Source organism: Xenopus laevis, chromosome 5S (genome assembly GCF_017654675.1).
Source record: "Xenopus laevis strain J_2021 chromosome 5S, Xenopus_laevis_v10.1, whole genome shotgun sequence".
Classification (NCBI taxonomy): Eukaryota; Metazoa; Chordata; class Amphibia; order Anura; family Pipidae; genus Xenopus; species Xenopus laevis.
The window spans coordinates 119,535,808-119,551,873 of NC_054380.1; the positions used below are offsets into that span (position 1 = coordinate 119,535,808).

A 16,066-nucleotide genomic window follows, 5' to 3' on the forward strand; every position below is an offset into this window, starting at 1 on the left:
AGTAATGGATGGTTGCTAGGGTGATTTGAACCCTAGCAACAGATTGCTGAAACCGCAAACTAAAAAGCTGCTGAATAAAAAGCTAAATAACTCAAAAACCACAAATAATGAAAAATGAAAACCATTTGCAAATTGTCTCAGAATATCACTCTCTACATCATATTAAAAGTTAATTTAAAGGTGAACAACCCCTTTAATATATTTCCAGGATCTCACAAATATTTTGATGTGGGAATTTAAAGAGGCACATTTACATGCAAGTTTGGCTCATTCTAATTCCCCAATCGTACTTGTCCTACTTTCAGACCAAGGGAATATTCTCCCAAAAACCTGCAGCTCTCCGTTATTCTTAGATAAAAGAGCCATTCTCCCCCAATATTTATATAAATTAGAGAGGGCCAGTAACACCATATGTGCATTAATACACAGGGGAACATGCAAGTGCAGTTACAGAGGTTCACATCATCTATGCACCAATATAACTCTATTGCCCAGTAGGTACAAAGCTCCAGGGCTATAAATTCCTCATCTATGCAGAGAAATAACAACGACTTCCGGTGGAGCTAACCTGCCGAAAAACATCACTTTAAGTCGGCATAGTGGGCACTGTCGGGCATGTTAAGGGTTAACTTTGAATCTTTCTGAGTTTGCAATGAAATAAGGCATCATGTGTTGCCGTTACGGGGTTTAAAGACCCAAGACATGAATATGCATTTTGCAATAAACCAATGAAGTTTCTATACTGTTTATATAGTATAAGTAACCCTAAGTCATTATTTAATGTACAGGAGAGCTTCCAGTATCATGGATCCTGAGATTTGTACATGTGGAGTACGATTAATTTGTATTAAGACTCATTATTATTCCAGAAATCTCAGGAGTCCTCTTGCAATTTAAGAGCAGTTTTGGATGTGCATAATTACGCCCACATTTTAGGAATGTTACCAGTCAGCAGCCATCATGTGTGTAGGAATTCCAGGCAACACGCCAAGTTTTAACTGGTTATATCAGGTATGATAAACTGACAGAACCCGGCCTGCTGATATCAGTAGTCATAGGAAAGTTCTCATTGGGCTCCTCTGGCTTCCAGAATCCAATCACTTGAAGGAGACAATGACTTGCCATTGGCTCACATATACTCATAGTTCATACTGTAACTGCAGTGTCGGACTGGCCCAATGGGATACCAGGAAAACTTCTTTTGCTTCTAACCATTTGGACTATTTCACAGTCATTAGAGAGCAGGAGAATAAAGGTGACCATAGACGTGCAGATTTACCTTCATATTAGACGAACGAACGATCGTTCAGTGCCATCTCCCGACCAGCCACTAACCATTCGGATCAAATAAAGTAGTTAAAGAACAGATCAGCCGATGTTCTGCCCCTGACAGCAATCGTATGAAAGTTATGTCCGACCAAAGCTAGTGACAGTCTCCCACTGATATCGTCAGATCGGCGATACACACATATTATCGGTAGCCGACAGAAATTCTCTAACCTGTCCGATCAACTAAACAACCGATCGACATGGCATGGAAAATGTCGGGACACTCCAAAATCCGCTGAAAATTGTAGGAAACAGAGATTCGTATGATCAAATCTTTGCGTCTATGGCCAGCTTAAGGAGGTTGAGTGAGTAGAAGAAGATGAAGAGGAGATATATTTAATAGAGAGTGAACTAGCCTTACCAAGTCTTTCTAAAGCATATTCCTCTCCCAATATCGACCCTATATCATATGTGTTTTCCTGTCCAGGAACAAAGGCCAGTCTCAGCCTCATGGAGAAAATATGTGCGATGTAGATAGATTCATAAGGCAGTATATGAGAAGAGTCTCAAGTGTTCCAGTTGCAAGAGACCACGTCCCTCGTCTAACTGCCATGTGGTCTCTCTGCTGCTTTGGGTAACCATTCCTGTACCAGACAGGAATTTATGCTGTTAACTCCTGATGCAGTGATCCATGCTGTTGTATCCATCTCAAAACTGCACTATTGACATGGTCCCAGTGAGGAGACTTGTCCATGTTGATGTAGGTAGACAAGACCATTGCAGTAGATTCAACAAAAATCCCACACAAGTCTAGGGTATATTCAGTCTGGGCTAAATATGGGGAATCCTTCATATTCAAGTCTTGGATACAACACAAGACACGTTAAGATGACATTCAAGTTACAGAAGAAGATGAGCACAAACATTGTGTATTTCCTGTAATTCAGGCAGCAGCGAAATGAAATATATATATATAATGCCTTTTGATATCTTCACAACCCATTGTGTAAACAATGTCACAGAAATTGTGTTTTGTCACTGTAGTCCTGTGCTGTAACTTCACACGTCATTTGATGGCTGGGTTCAATGCTGGTGATCTTCTCGCAGTCCTCTAAGAAATGATGTCTAATTATCTTCTGGGAGGAGAAGGGCTCCTTCTGTGAATGAGAAAACGGTAGCGTTAAATAAGAGCTATTATAACAAGCTGGTTCAGCCTCAGACTGTATCATGGAGATTATTATATATTATACGCAGTAAGCAAATTGTTTCACCATGTTTCACTGTGGAAATGACGCCCATAGACTTCAACGGCAGAAAAAAATGTTGCGCATCAAAAAAAAATGACGGGCGCCAAAATTGTCACCCATAGACTTTAATGCATTTTGGCGAATTTTTGCCAAAGTGAAATGGGTTAAATTCGCCTATCTTTAATACGCAGTTATTAAGCTTCTGCAGCCTTAAACAAGCTATCGTCTACTGCCCTGGCTGACGACATTGACAGCAAAGGGCCACAATATTCTGATTTACCCCTACAGAGCGTTTCTTAGTACTTGGGAGTTTCTATGATATTGCTGTAATTGGGCAATAAGAACAAATAGGGAACTGTTCTTCTAATGCTATGCCTATGGAAAGATTTTACAGGCCATTTCAGCTGGTTCTGCCCCAGTTACACAGAGTTTTCTCACTGGTAGTTTCTTGCAGAAAATGGGAGGCCTAGGGGAAATTAAATGAGCTGAATGAAATGTATTATGCAATATATATATATATGTGTGTGTAAGCTTATAGTAAAATGGCACCGTTGCTCTATACCAGGGATCCCCAACCTTTAGAACCTATGAGCAACATTCAGTAAAGGAGTTGGGGAGCAACACTAGCATGAGAAATGTTCTTGGGGTGCCAAATAAGGGCTGTTATTGGCCATTTAGTAGCCCCTATGTGAACTGTCAACCTACATTGAGACTCTGTTTGGCAGAACACCTAATTTTTATGCAGCCAAAACTTGCCTCCAAGCCTGGAATTCAAAAATAATCACCTGCTTTGAGGCCACTGGGAGCAACATCCAAGGGGTTGGAGAGCAACATGTTGCTCACGAGCTACTGGTTGGGGATCACTGCTCTATACTAGTACCTATACCCTACTTTTTCTCTGGATGAGACCTTAATTCTCAGGGTATGGGCCCTCGGAACGGTGTGAAAGCAGCATGTAATATAACTGTTACAGTCAATAATTGGGTGCCAGTGGTTCTTCAACACTTAACCATAGAACATCTATAGAAATAAGTCAAATCAACTGGACTTGCTGTGTTTTTTTTTCCTTGAAGACGTTTCACCAGTCATCCAACTGGCTTTCTCAATTCAGAATAACTTGTAAATCTTCCTTCGAGAAAATATATCCTCTGGACTGTTGCTCCAATCAGCATAATCCAAGAACTTGGTCCTCCCATATGTAGCTGGTGTGTCGGAGAAAGATTTTTAATAAACACATCCCTATCTGCTTTAAACCCAGCAAAACACTGAGGCAGCAACTAGTTCACCCAAAGACCCAACCCCAAAGCACAAGAAGAGTAACATTGTGTATTCAGTGCAGTGAGGAATGCTCTGATTTGAATGTGGGGAAAACCAAACAACAGTTACACCAGCATATGGGGCAGCACGGAAGAGCCAGCTCCTGTGGTCAGAACTCAGCCGTGTACCTACATCTAAAAGAAAAAGGACACACGTTTAAATACTGCCAAGTCTAGATTCTAGACTGGGAGAGCGACTGGTTCAAAAGAGGTGTTAAAGAAGCTATATGTAAAAACTGAAAAACCAAGTCTGAATAGAGACGGGGGAGCGACATCTATTGCCACATACAATACTGTTTTGGCACCTCTCACTGGAATGTTTAATAACACATCAAAGCTCTTGCCAATACACCTAATTTAATAACATCATTGTGGATTATGATAAACAGATTATGCTGATTGGAGCAACATTCCAGAGGATATATATTCTTGAGGGAAGATTTACAAATTATTCTGGATTTAGAAAGCCAGTTGGATGACTGGTGAAACGTCTTCAAAGAAAAAAAACACAGCAAGTCCAGTTGATTTGACTTATTTCTATAGATATACTATGACATGGATGAATGAGAATCTTCACAAACAACAGATTTATTGAAGCACAAGATAATCTTTGTAGTTTAATCAGATATAAACAGGAACACAGAACAGCAGTGGCTAGACATATACTCACAAGTACCATTGGTCAGTATAAGTATAAGTATAGCCCAGCTTTCAGCCTTTTTCCTAAACAGTACCCTGGTACCAGGGATCATAATCCCACTCACATTCCTCGGTGGAGCCTCAGCTACTCGGATAATTGCCCTAACTATCTATCACTCCTAGAGTGATTTATTAATGCGAGTAACCTATCCTTACTATAACTGATCTGTCTAGGTTACATCTCACCCTTCCTGACTGCTCAGGTAAAGGGAGAAACCAAATTGAGTGCTAAATCCAGGATAATTCGGGGTCAGGCTTTGACCCAGGAAGCCTAGCTCCTGTATAACTACACTACATATATATATATATATATATATATATATATATATATTCTTTGCACAAAACCATTCCAAGGCTGTGCATTGTATTCAGCAATTGTGTTGTGCAAGGCTGTGTATTTCATTCAATAGAGACTTGCTCCTGTCTGGGTAGGGTTATTACCAGGGTTTCAGGGATCTTTCCTTGCGGGCAGCATGAATACCGCATGACAAGGACTAAGTATCTCAGAAATGCATACAGGAACACAAGTCCAACGATGATCCCAAAGAGGGATATGAGGCCAATGGTTAAAGAGGACAGTCCAGATCCTGCAAAGACAGAATGAAGGAGTTGAGTTTGCAAAAAACATTTAAAACCCATATTAAGGGTCTTTAGAACAACAACATTTTGTTTTGTCATTCAGAGGGGGGGTTAGGGTTTGTTCTTTATTCATATTTTCAAAACTTTATTTCAGATTATAGGTGTTATATTGAGTATAACTTGAGGTGCTCTATAAATATAAGAAAAAAGAGACACATTGTAAAGCAAAGTCCCAACCCAATGCTGAGAGCAGGAACCTACTGTATATATTTTATGGCAATGGCAACTGCTTCTTTGTGCCAGGAAACGGCAACTGAATCTGCGCCCCTTGTAACCACCATAATAAGTGCAGCACCGGCCAAATAATTAGACACTAAGCTAAAGGTACAGTAACTTCTTTGTGTATTAGTTTGAGTAGGGTGTATGAACATAGTGCATTAGCTGTAAAAAATATAAAGAAAGACAGACACCTGTCTCTGTATTTTAACATGTAAGTTAAAGGAGAATTAAAGCTTAACTACAGATGTATGTCTGTGCTGCTGTCACTTACTGAGCTAAGGGACAGAGGCAAAATATACTGTATATGCAGAATATAAATGTTACAGTGTAAGACTGATTAGTAACAAGGTATTAAGTCAGCAGATTGTCGGGGTCAGAGCCCATGTCTCAATAAAGGCATTTTAAAGAAAAGAAACCCGTGAAAGGTGCTGTCTATGATACATAATTAAGGCTGATTAGTAATACAGATAATTACTATATGGCAACACAGAAACCAGTGCAATTAGCATCAGAATTTAATAATCAGCCCTGTAGCATCAGCTTATATTACAGACCAACCTCATTTTCTGCTTGATAATTTGCAACGACCCCTAAGCTTAGCTTCTCAACAGCTGCTCAGAGCCCACTGAGCATGTGAGTGTCACAGACACTTTCCAAGATGGTGACCCCCTGTGACAAGTTTGAAGTCCTGGATCATTGCTGCTATTGACAAGCTGAAACTTTAAGCTGGTGCAATAAGTTCAGTATATAAAAAAGAATTTCGAGTTTATTTTAGTGTAATTTGAAGACTAGGGAATAGTGCAAATTCGATTCGACTTTTGAAAAAAAAAAAAAAATTTTTTAAATTTTGGTGAAAAAACTCGATTCGAATTTGCAATTCGATTCTATTCACCCATTTTTAGAAAATTAGATTTTTTTAATAAATTTTGATTTTTTTTTCAAATTTGAGTTTATGGGAGTTGATGAAACTCCCATAAACTCAAAATTTGACCCTTGATAAATCTGCCCCATAATGTAGAATGCTCTTACCTGTTGCTGTTGCACACACTACAGTGCTCTTGCTACTATTTCGGGAAATGGGCACAGCATGTGCAATCACCTGGGCACAATATTCATACCCTCCTTCTACGTTTTCCAGGTGAAAAATTGTATCTCCTCTATTCATCTTCTTACTGACCACCTAGAAAGAAATTATTTCTGGGGTCAGTGCAGTGCATGGACACTGTTTGATGCTACCTGGGCCTCTTTTAACCTCAACTTCATAATCACTGACTCACCTTCTCCTCTGCCCCTTTTTTCCAATAAAAGACAAAATAAACAAAATTTCGTCCTAGGTATTCAATTTTCAGTGTCAGCGCTTGTCCCAAGGAATGGAATTTAACTGCAGGAGGAGTAAGGATACCTGTTGAAAAAAACGCAGCTATAAAAAGCACATATTTAGCATTATGACCCATTTTGTATAGCACCAACATATTCCATAAATATCACTCACATCCATCCCCCTTCAGAGGGGTATTTCCAGCATTAACGGTGAGAATAGTATAGACCATAAACAGTAGCAGAATTAGGTTGTCGCTTACTTGCATTACGGTTAAAGAGTTGTCCAAGCTTTGCCCAGTCAGATTTTTGGCTTCCCACTTCTGCTCGGACCTGAAGTTCATACTGGACGTTGGTTGCGATCTCCTCAGTCACGTTGCACCAGTGAGCAGTGATGGACTGGCAAATGTCTACATAAGTCCAGTCCGTATTCTGTATGCGCTCATACTCCCTGATAACACAGGAAAACCAATTAGAGTGCTAGTAACTAAGAACTTAGAATTAATAAAAACTTTTCTCTTGGAGACATATGGCTCAGAGCGTCAGTGCTACATCATCACATGGGGGTAAATTTACTAAGCGGTGAAATTTCGCCAGCGACAGCTTTGCAGCCATCGCAACACTTCCCCAGACAAATATTCGCTCAGACAACGCTAATTTACTAAAATGCAAAGTTGCTTCCTGGGCGCTGAACGCTGGCGAATTTTCACTAGCGTTACTTTGGCAATCAAAGCAAAGATGCGCTAGCCTTCAATTATGCCTAGCGCAACTTCATTAGAGGTCATCGCTCAGGCTAATTTGCATACGGCGGAAAATTATAACGTTGAATGGACGTATATGTTGCAGCAAATACATTATATTACACAAGTCCAGGGAACCTTAATAAAGAAAATAGAGTTGTTATAATGCCCTACACTTGAGCCCACTGTATAGTTAATATTCCATATGTTAGAAAATGTATGGGGGAAACCGGTTACCCAGAAAAAAATTTAAGGACTTTTGCAGGCTATCACTCTGAAAAAAAGGAAAAGACGCCATCGCCATTTTTTGTGATCTATACACTCCAATGCACTTCACCTGGCCTGAGCTGGTGAAGGCAAGTCTGACAAAAGACGTAAAGCTCAGTCAAATCCGCATCTTAGTGAATTTGTGGAGTAACGTCCAAAATTCGTCTGGTGCGAATGACTGCTAGTGTCTGTTTCTTTCGCTAGCGAAGTTACGCCTGTGCCCGTTAGTAAATCGGCGAAGTGCCTGAAAACGGTAACGATGGCGAATCATCGAAAATCTGCCCAATGGAATCAAGGATAACCAACTTCAGTGCGAGTTAGTGTAGAGTATCTAGACAGGGCTGCCAGATATTGAAATCTCATTACGGAATGTGCTTGTACAGTGCCTGGGCATTGAGATAAGGAGTAAAGTCACTGTTCAGACAGAACATCCATATCCAAATCTGCTACAAACAGTACAGCACCGACTCCATTCTCCCAGACACCAGCCAAGCACCATACACAACTATACAAATTTAAAAAGACCAAATAAGCCTAAAATGTAGTTGCAAGTTCTTACCCTTGAACCCGAACTGAGTATTTCACAGTTCCTTCATCATTTAGGATGGGATCCCAATGCAGATAGTGCTTCATGTTGGAGGAATTCATGTAAATATTCCTTGGAGTGGAAAGCTTGGCTTGTTCTAGGAATAGAACAACATTTCATAAGAATAGACATACACTTAGAAAGGAGGGGAAATGTGAATGTTTATCTAGACTTGCGCAAGCATTTTATTGCTTTCATATAAGTAATGGGAGTAAGCAGAGGAATCACAACTTGGTTGATGAGAGGGATTGGGTGGAAGAACTGGCAATTGGTTGATTATAGGAAGTTGGGGAGTGGACTGGTGATGTTAAAAGGGACATGGTATGGAAAGCGCCAAAATGAATATCAGAGACAGGGCTGCAAATGGTAGAAGTGGCATTGAGAAGTTGTTTAAGGTCAAAATAGTCTTCATCAGGAACTAGCAGGGATGGTGTGTTCTCTTTGGTTAAAGAAATGGAGATTTCCATGAGTGAAGGAAAGTGGCTGGTGTGCCCCTGGGTGCAAGGCAAGAAGGATACATTAGGGGAAAAGTGGTGAATATCAGTGTGGCAGAGAATTGTGGCTTTTGGATTGAGGGGTCAATGAACATCTTATCTGTGAGGGTGGAATTAAAAGGGAAATTCAGAAAGACACCAGAACAAAGGGATTCTTACATCTCCATGCAGAAATATTAGTGCAGCTTTAGGGGGGTAATGTAATAAAAGGCAGTAAGTTAGCCCAGGAGCAGTAACCCATAGTAACCAATCAGCAGGTAGACTTTACTGATCGCCTGTTTAAAAGCAAATATCTTATTGGTTGCTATGGCTTCCTGCTCCCAAGCAAACTTAGTCCCTTTTCTACCATATGGGGTTGGACATGGCTCTCAGAAATCCTGAAATACATGGGTGTTGCTATACACTCCCAAAGAGTCATTTATGGCTGTAAGCACAGTTGCAGGGCCTGTTAATTGGCCGCAGTCAGTTGCTTGAAAAATCCCATTTATTAACAGTATTTGCAACAACTTGCTCTTCTTGCATTTTCTTCTTGCATTTTCTCATCTCTCGTCTGACGCGTTTCATGTCACTAGGACGTAAGTGTCCTAGTGACACGAAACGCGTCAGGCGAGAGATGATGCTATAAATAAAGTATTCATTTTTTTATCTACAAACTTTGGTCTGATTAATACGTGAGTTATCAGTGTGCCCTGCACCAACATTTACGCTTTGTATACAGATTGTCCGCTCCCCTGACATGAGGGCCTGGAGCACCTGGGCCACGTTTCTATCTTGGTGAGTGATTTCACAAGTTTTAATTTACTTTATGCTTAAAATGTACTTGGTCTAAATTATTTATATAGTCATCTTACTATATATATAAATGTAAGGGCCCCACAACACCTTATTTGCCCAGGCAAGGCCCCACCACCATAAATTGTAGCTCTGGATGAAGAGGGAATTGCAATCCTTATTGGAGGGTACAGAAAGTCCAGAGCCAAACCCCACAGGTGCAGGTGTTTATGCTTAAAATGTTTTCATATTTCACCCCCATCCCTGTTTCTGAGAAAGTCACACTGCAATTCATTTGAACTGAATTTATATGAAAACAGAAAACATTTTCTAAATTCCATTTAAACAGATTTTCTTTTTTTGTTTGGTGCATATTTGACAAACCAGCTCTACATGTTAAAATTCCCAGTGAGGCTGATGTTTACATGTGCAGAGCCTCGTGTTTTATGTAGATGTGAATCTAATTACAGGTATATATAGCAGAAATCCATTTAAACTATAATGTGCCTAGTTACATTGGTACACCCATAGTTATTCCCTGCCCTCCCAAAGGCTCCAGCCAAATAAATAAATGCTCAATAAAGCAGCACTGTGCAATGAATATACCGCTCTGCATCAGATGACAGGGGCTGATATCCATATGAGCTTTTTTCCCCTTAGGTTTCATTTCATTTTCATTAGAGATCTAGTATAGCCCAAACCCACAACTGCCAGTTCCCGTTCACTCGAAAGTAAAAACCCATGGCAGCGATGCTGCTGGCTCCTTGTGGTCTGACTTCAGACATGCATTTTGCATTCAAATTAATAAGAGCCTTGAGAATTGTGATTTTAGGGGGTTATTCTGGCAAAGAGACACTCCATGTACCATTATTCTCAGAATAATACTGAGTCTTAAAGTGGAAGTACAATATGGGCACCAACCTGGTCAAACTTGGTGTATTTCCAATGATATGGAACCATGACCATGACAGCAGTAGAAACCCAGCCTTGTGCAAACAAAGCCCATAGAACAGGCTTTGCCAATAATAAGGAAGGACAGACTTTGCATGGAGTGAGTAAACAGTAGCAGCACTGATCATGTAAGCTACACCAGCACACATATACTGTTATAAATATACCATCAAACTATTATGAATGTGAATTCATCAAAATGCAGGGCTCTAAAAATGCATATGAATTATTTGGTTAAATGTTTATTATAGGGTTATGACATTCAATGGCACGTCTTGGTTGATGGCCTTTCATTTTTTTGGTTGACATTGCATCCAATTGAAGACGGTTTTCGCAATTCGCTCATATTTGGCAAACTTTGCTTATAGTGGCCTCGCTGCCCCCTGGGCTTGGCGCCAGATACATGTTTAAGGCACGGGTCTGTGACTTTAGACACTTTCAATATTGACATATTGTTTGTAGGGTAAGCACTCAAAGAGCAATCCTCCAGTCACATTTAGTAAAAGAGAGTCTTTATTGAAGTACAAGTGTGAATTACAGCCTTACGCGTTTCGTGTTCTCACAACACAGTCATAGGCTCTATGACAAAGTGTTGTGAGAACACGAAACGCATAAGGCTGTAATTCACACTTGTACTTCAATAGAAAAGCACTTAACCTGAGACCTTGAACATCCTTGAACCTTATCTCCAAAACAGAAATCTTACAAAGGCTTAAAGAATGGGAAAAGGAAAAAAATACTATGTAATTCTAAGCAATTTATATACAATATACAACGGTTTTAACGTTATTCGTAAATACAACTGAATGATTCATTATTTTATCTATTCCTGTAATCCCTGGAATTTGTAATCAGCTTTAATCACCTGCCTTCTGCTACATTGTTTCAGGAGTCACAGCCAGTACTGTCTATTCTAAATAACTTTTCCATTTGCCTTCGTTTATCAGTTTTAGGTTTTTCGATTATTAGCCTGATAGGTTTCCAGCCTACAGATGATGATGCTATCTGCTTGCAACCAAATTAAAACAGAGATTGTGAGTTTCAACTTTATTCTTATGTTTTCTATGTTTTTTCAGACCCTCTTCTAGGGATTTTGGCTTACAAACTGCTGCCTGGTTACTTGGGAACGAAGGCCTGGAAACATATAGAAGTGGAAATTCCAAGACTTGAAGTTTCAAAACAAAAACATCACGTGCAAATGGTATTTTGACACCAAGCTCCAGATCTGACACTGTGCCAACTCCAAATATTTTCAACACAACTGTGTCCCATCAAAATGTGTCATTGTGTCACATGCAAATCCCCCATTTGGTCATAATTATACTGGAATTGTGGGGAAAAAACTTTGCAAATGCATGGCGAATTATACTGCAGTCTCATCGGAGGCATCCCAAGTGCATTATATTGATTGATAAAACAGTGGATATTGGGATCCCTACCACATTATAAACAGTGAGAGGTAGTGGATATCCATATCCTTAGCACATTATAAATAGTGAGAGGCAGTGGATATCAGCATCTAGGGTTGCCACCTGGCCGGTATTTTTTTCCAGAAAAGGTGGCAACCCTATCTGCATCCCTAACACATTTTATACAGTGAGAGGCAGTGGATATCGGCATCCCTAGCACATAGGGTTGCCACCTTTTCTGGAAAAAAATACCGGTCAGGTGGCAACCCTAGAAGCTGATATCCACTGCCTCTCACTATTTATAATGTTAAGATATATTTCGGCGGGAGGCAGTTCAGGGAGATTAGTTGTCCTGAAGAAGAGGAGATTTGTCACTAAGGAGATTTGGCGACTAAATCTCCCCGAATCTAAGCGTGTGTCTCTGCCGTAAAGGTGAACAACCCCTGTAAACAGGGCCGCCATCAGGGGGTCAAAGGGGGTACAGTCCTCCCGGGCCCGCAGGATTTTTAACTTTGAGGGGGGCCCGGCCGCGCCGCACTGAATTAATTTAGCCGGCGAAATTTACACTGGTTGCGTCCCGTGCGTACGCGTGACGTCAGTACGCACGGGCGCAACTCTATTTAAACCGCCGCAGCCTGCCGCCTGCACACAGAAGATAGAAGACGCGTCTGGAGAAGGATCGTCTTCCTGGAGATGGAACGGCTTCCTGGATACGCCGAAGACGCTGAAGACACCGCTGGAGGAATAAGAAGACCGCACAGGAGAAGAAGTCGCCACTGGAGTTGCAGGTAAGTGCCACTGACCACCAATGTGAGCCCCTGATCCCGCCACTGACCACCAATGAGCCACTGACCACCAATGAGAGCCCCTAAACCGCCGTGCGGGCCCCTTAAGCCCCCAGGCCCCTTAAGCCCTAATGCGGGGCCCCTTGAAGCCCTAATGCGGGGCCCCTTGAAGCCCTAATGCGGGGCCCCTTGAAGCCCTAATGCGGGGCCCCTTGAAGCCCTAATGCGGGGCCCCTTGAAGCCCTAATGCGGGGCCCCTTGAAGCCCTAATGCGGGCCCCCTTGAAGCCCTAATGCGGGGCCCCTTGAAGCCCTAATGCGGGGCCCCTTGAAGCCCTAATGCGGGGCCCCTTGAAGCCCCATGCGGGGCCCCTGAAGCCCTAATGCAGGGCCCCTGATCCCCCCAAAGGAAGGGCCCCTGATTCCCCCCCAAGGAAGGGCCCCTTGAAGCCTCATGCTGGCCCCTAAAGCTCCAAGGGCCCCTGATCCCCCCAAGGAAGGGCCCCTGATCCCCCCAGAAAATTTTGTTGTGTGGGGCCCCATGATTTCTGATGGCGGCCCTGCCTGTAAACCTCTGGGGTATTGCTGGGGAATGGGTAAAAGATTTTGGGAGAGAAGGGATGATGAGCCACGTTAATGTCATGAAGAATGAAGAGAATGAAGAAAATAAGACCCAACTACCAACGCTGAGATCAGTGCAGGCAATGGAAGGATTAAAACAACTAATAATTTGAAAAATTCTTCTGCATTTAAAAGTTGCTTGGCAGGACATTTAGTAAAAGCATGACTTGTGTTTTTGGATGGACATCCCACCAAACGTTTGTCCTGCATTGCAAAGGTATTTTCACGTGTACTGCTGCCCAGGTGAAAAGTGATTTAACTCAGATGACACCACTCCTATCCCTCAACTAGACCAGACTGGCAATGAAAGGGTTAACATTCTGTGGATTTTTTTTTGGAAGTTTGATTCATTTCTAAGCCAATGCCATGTTATTAGTGTACTCTTGAATAGAATGTTTGCTTATGTGTGCTGACTGTAACCAGGTATGTTGCCTTGTTTACATAACCCCCTCCCACTCAAGCACAAAGAAATATCTATGCTTTTGTTATTGGTTGCCCTAAATTCAATTATTATTGATTATTTATATAATACAGCACTTTGCAGAGATTTTACATTGTTCACATCAGTCTTTGCCCTAGTGGAGCTTACAATCTTCCATAACACATTCGCTATGTGTAGCTTCATCAGGAGCCAGTCAACCTGCCTGTATGTTTGTACAGAAAACCCACTCACTTAAGGAGAGAACACAGAGGTACTCAGGCTGGAATTGCATATATATATATTGCATATAGGAGCGGAGTCCCTGTCTCGGACTTAGTCCATATACTGGACAAAATATATATCAAAACAAAAAAGTCCAGACCAATATAATGCAAAAAGGAAAATTGCTTTATCTGAAAATCTGCAACTTTTCGAAGCTCACGCTTCTTTTTCAGTGAGAAAGAAGCGGGAGCTTCGAAACGTTGCAGATTTTCAGATAAAGCAATTTTCCTTTTTGCATTATATTGGTCTGGACTTTTTTGTTTTGATATATATATATTTGATATATTATATATATATACCATGTTGTAGCTCCCACCCTTCCCAGCTATAGTCAGGTGATCCCACTGGTGTCTAATAAAAGGGCAGCCAAGTTTGGGAGTTTTACTTTGAAAGCAGCAAGTTAAGTTACAGGTAAAACTTAGTCCCTTTGTAAAATGTATAATGAAGCAATAGAATTCTTAATGAATCAGATGAAAATTGAGCATAGGACTGGCCAGATATGGGATGACTTTGACTTAGTTGGCCAGCTTAAATATATTGCAATATATGGACAAACAATCCCTGTTTTGTTTAAAGGGTAAGGCATTTTTTAGTAGCAGTATGCACAAAATATCGCTGTCTTAAATATATTGATAATGGGTTGAGTGCAGAGGACTCTTGTATTTGTCTATATGTATTTTGTGGTCACAGCCTCATTGCACCCCCGCCTTAGGTTTTAAAAAATAGTGGTGAGCACAACTTTCCCCTGCTCAATAGTTCGATGTCATGGGCAAATGACTGGTATTAAATTGTATCCAGCAAAACAGTTTGTAGGCCAGGCATTCCGTGGCCAGAAATGAGTCATCTTGACTAAATGAGCAGTTCACTTATTTTGATGGAACACCTGTAAGAGAGAGAGGCACCTAAAAGCGGTCAAGTGCCCCACCACTGAGTTAAGAACTATTGCTCTGACTCAAGAAACCTGTGCCAAGTTATTCCAGTATGAGAAGGGCATCTCTAAACACAGCCTCAGTCAGGGATGTTCTGCATAGGCTTCTGATTAGCCGAGGATGCTTGGAGTTGTCAGCTAAGTCTGAACCTCGCTTGCTCTGCCAACACCTGCCCTGCAGTGCTGCAACCTAAACTTGGAGTAGAGTAAAGTTACCTGTTGAAGTCACAGAGGCACAAACCATCACCACCGACACCTCTAGGAAGATGTAAAATGGGAAGAAGCCCATGGTTCCACTTCAGCTACACCAGAATCTTCCCATGGCCACTGGTTCTGTGGATCTTTGCTTCCATCCCGGGCAGCTCTGTGAGTGAGACTCTGCTAATAACCAGCATGTCGGACCAGCAGTGAGACTGGAGAATCTTGTTCTGCACCAGCAGACTAACCTGCTCTGGGGAGGGGAGGGACTCAGCCATACATTATTCATCAGTGACAACATGCAGCTCATCTGACAAGGAACTCTAGGTGCCTCTAACCCTGATACACTGCTTAATAAGCAGGAATGTGAGGAGGACAGGCTGCCCTAGTTACTAAATATTAATCAGCAAATAAACTTGTTGATTCCAAATATTAATATTAGTGGTGCTATTTGTATCACATGCCCATCCCTCATCAACAGAATCACCATCTACACTCAAATTACTCAAAAACAAAATGTGTCATCCACAAACAGATCCCACCTCTATAGATATATGTACACTATTTACTCTTGCTCAGCTTCTCATGCATTCGGCTCTTCCCTAGCTTCCAGAATTTTTAATTCAAACAGGCCTATGTTAGTGATGTTTGGGTCAGAAATTTCACCCCAAAGTCACATTTTCGCCCTGCAACCCGACCCAACCTTATATACTCTTTGCTATTGGCTCCAGAGAGGGGAGTATAGACATAGACATTATCAGGGGGAGTGGGATTTGCCTGGTGGTGTTACTAGGGGGAAATCGAGTATAAAAATGTTGGCCTGCTACACACCAGGGACTTTTATTATCGGTATCCTGGTTCTCTTATTTCTAACCAATCCTTCTCTTTCTCTTATTCTTACAAAATCT

The 16,066-nt window shown here is 41.4% G+C and overlaps 1 protein-coding gene across 1 annotated transcript; it reads right to left on the reverse strand.

The window, feature by feature from the left end:
- Positions 1-1,440: 1,440 nt before the first annotated feature.
- On the reverse strand, positions 1,441-15,450 carry LOC108718215 (interleukin-20 receptor subunit beta). The gene is made up of 7 exons (XM_018265900.2): positions 15,177-15,450; positions 8,273-8,396; positions 6,970-7,157; positions 6,667-6,791; positions 6,419-6,569; positions 4,973-5,118; positions 1,441-2,426 (listed from the first exon to the last, which is right to left on the reverse strand). Exons 1-7 carry the CDS (start codon positions 15,247-15,249, stop codon positions 2,286-2,288), a joined length of 948 nt encoding a protein of 315 aa, XP_018121389.1. The 5' UTR covers positions 15,250-15,450; the 3' UTR covers positions 1,441-2,285.
- Positions 15,451-16,066: the final 616 nt, after the last annotated feature.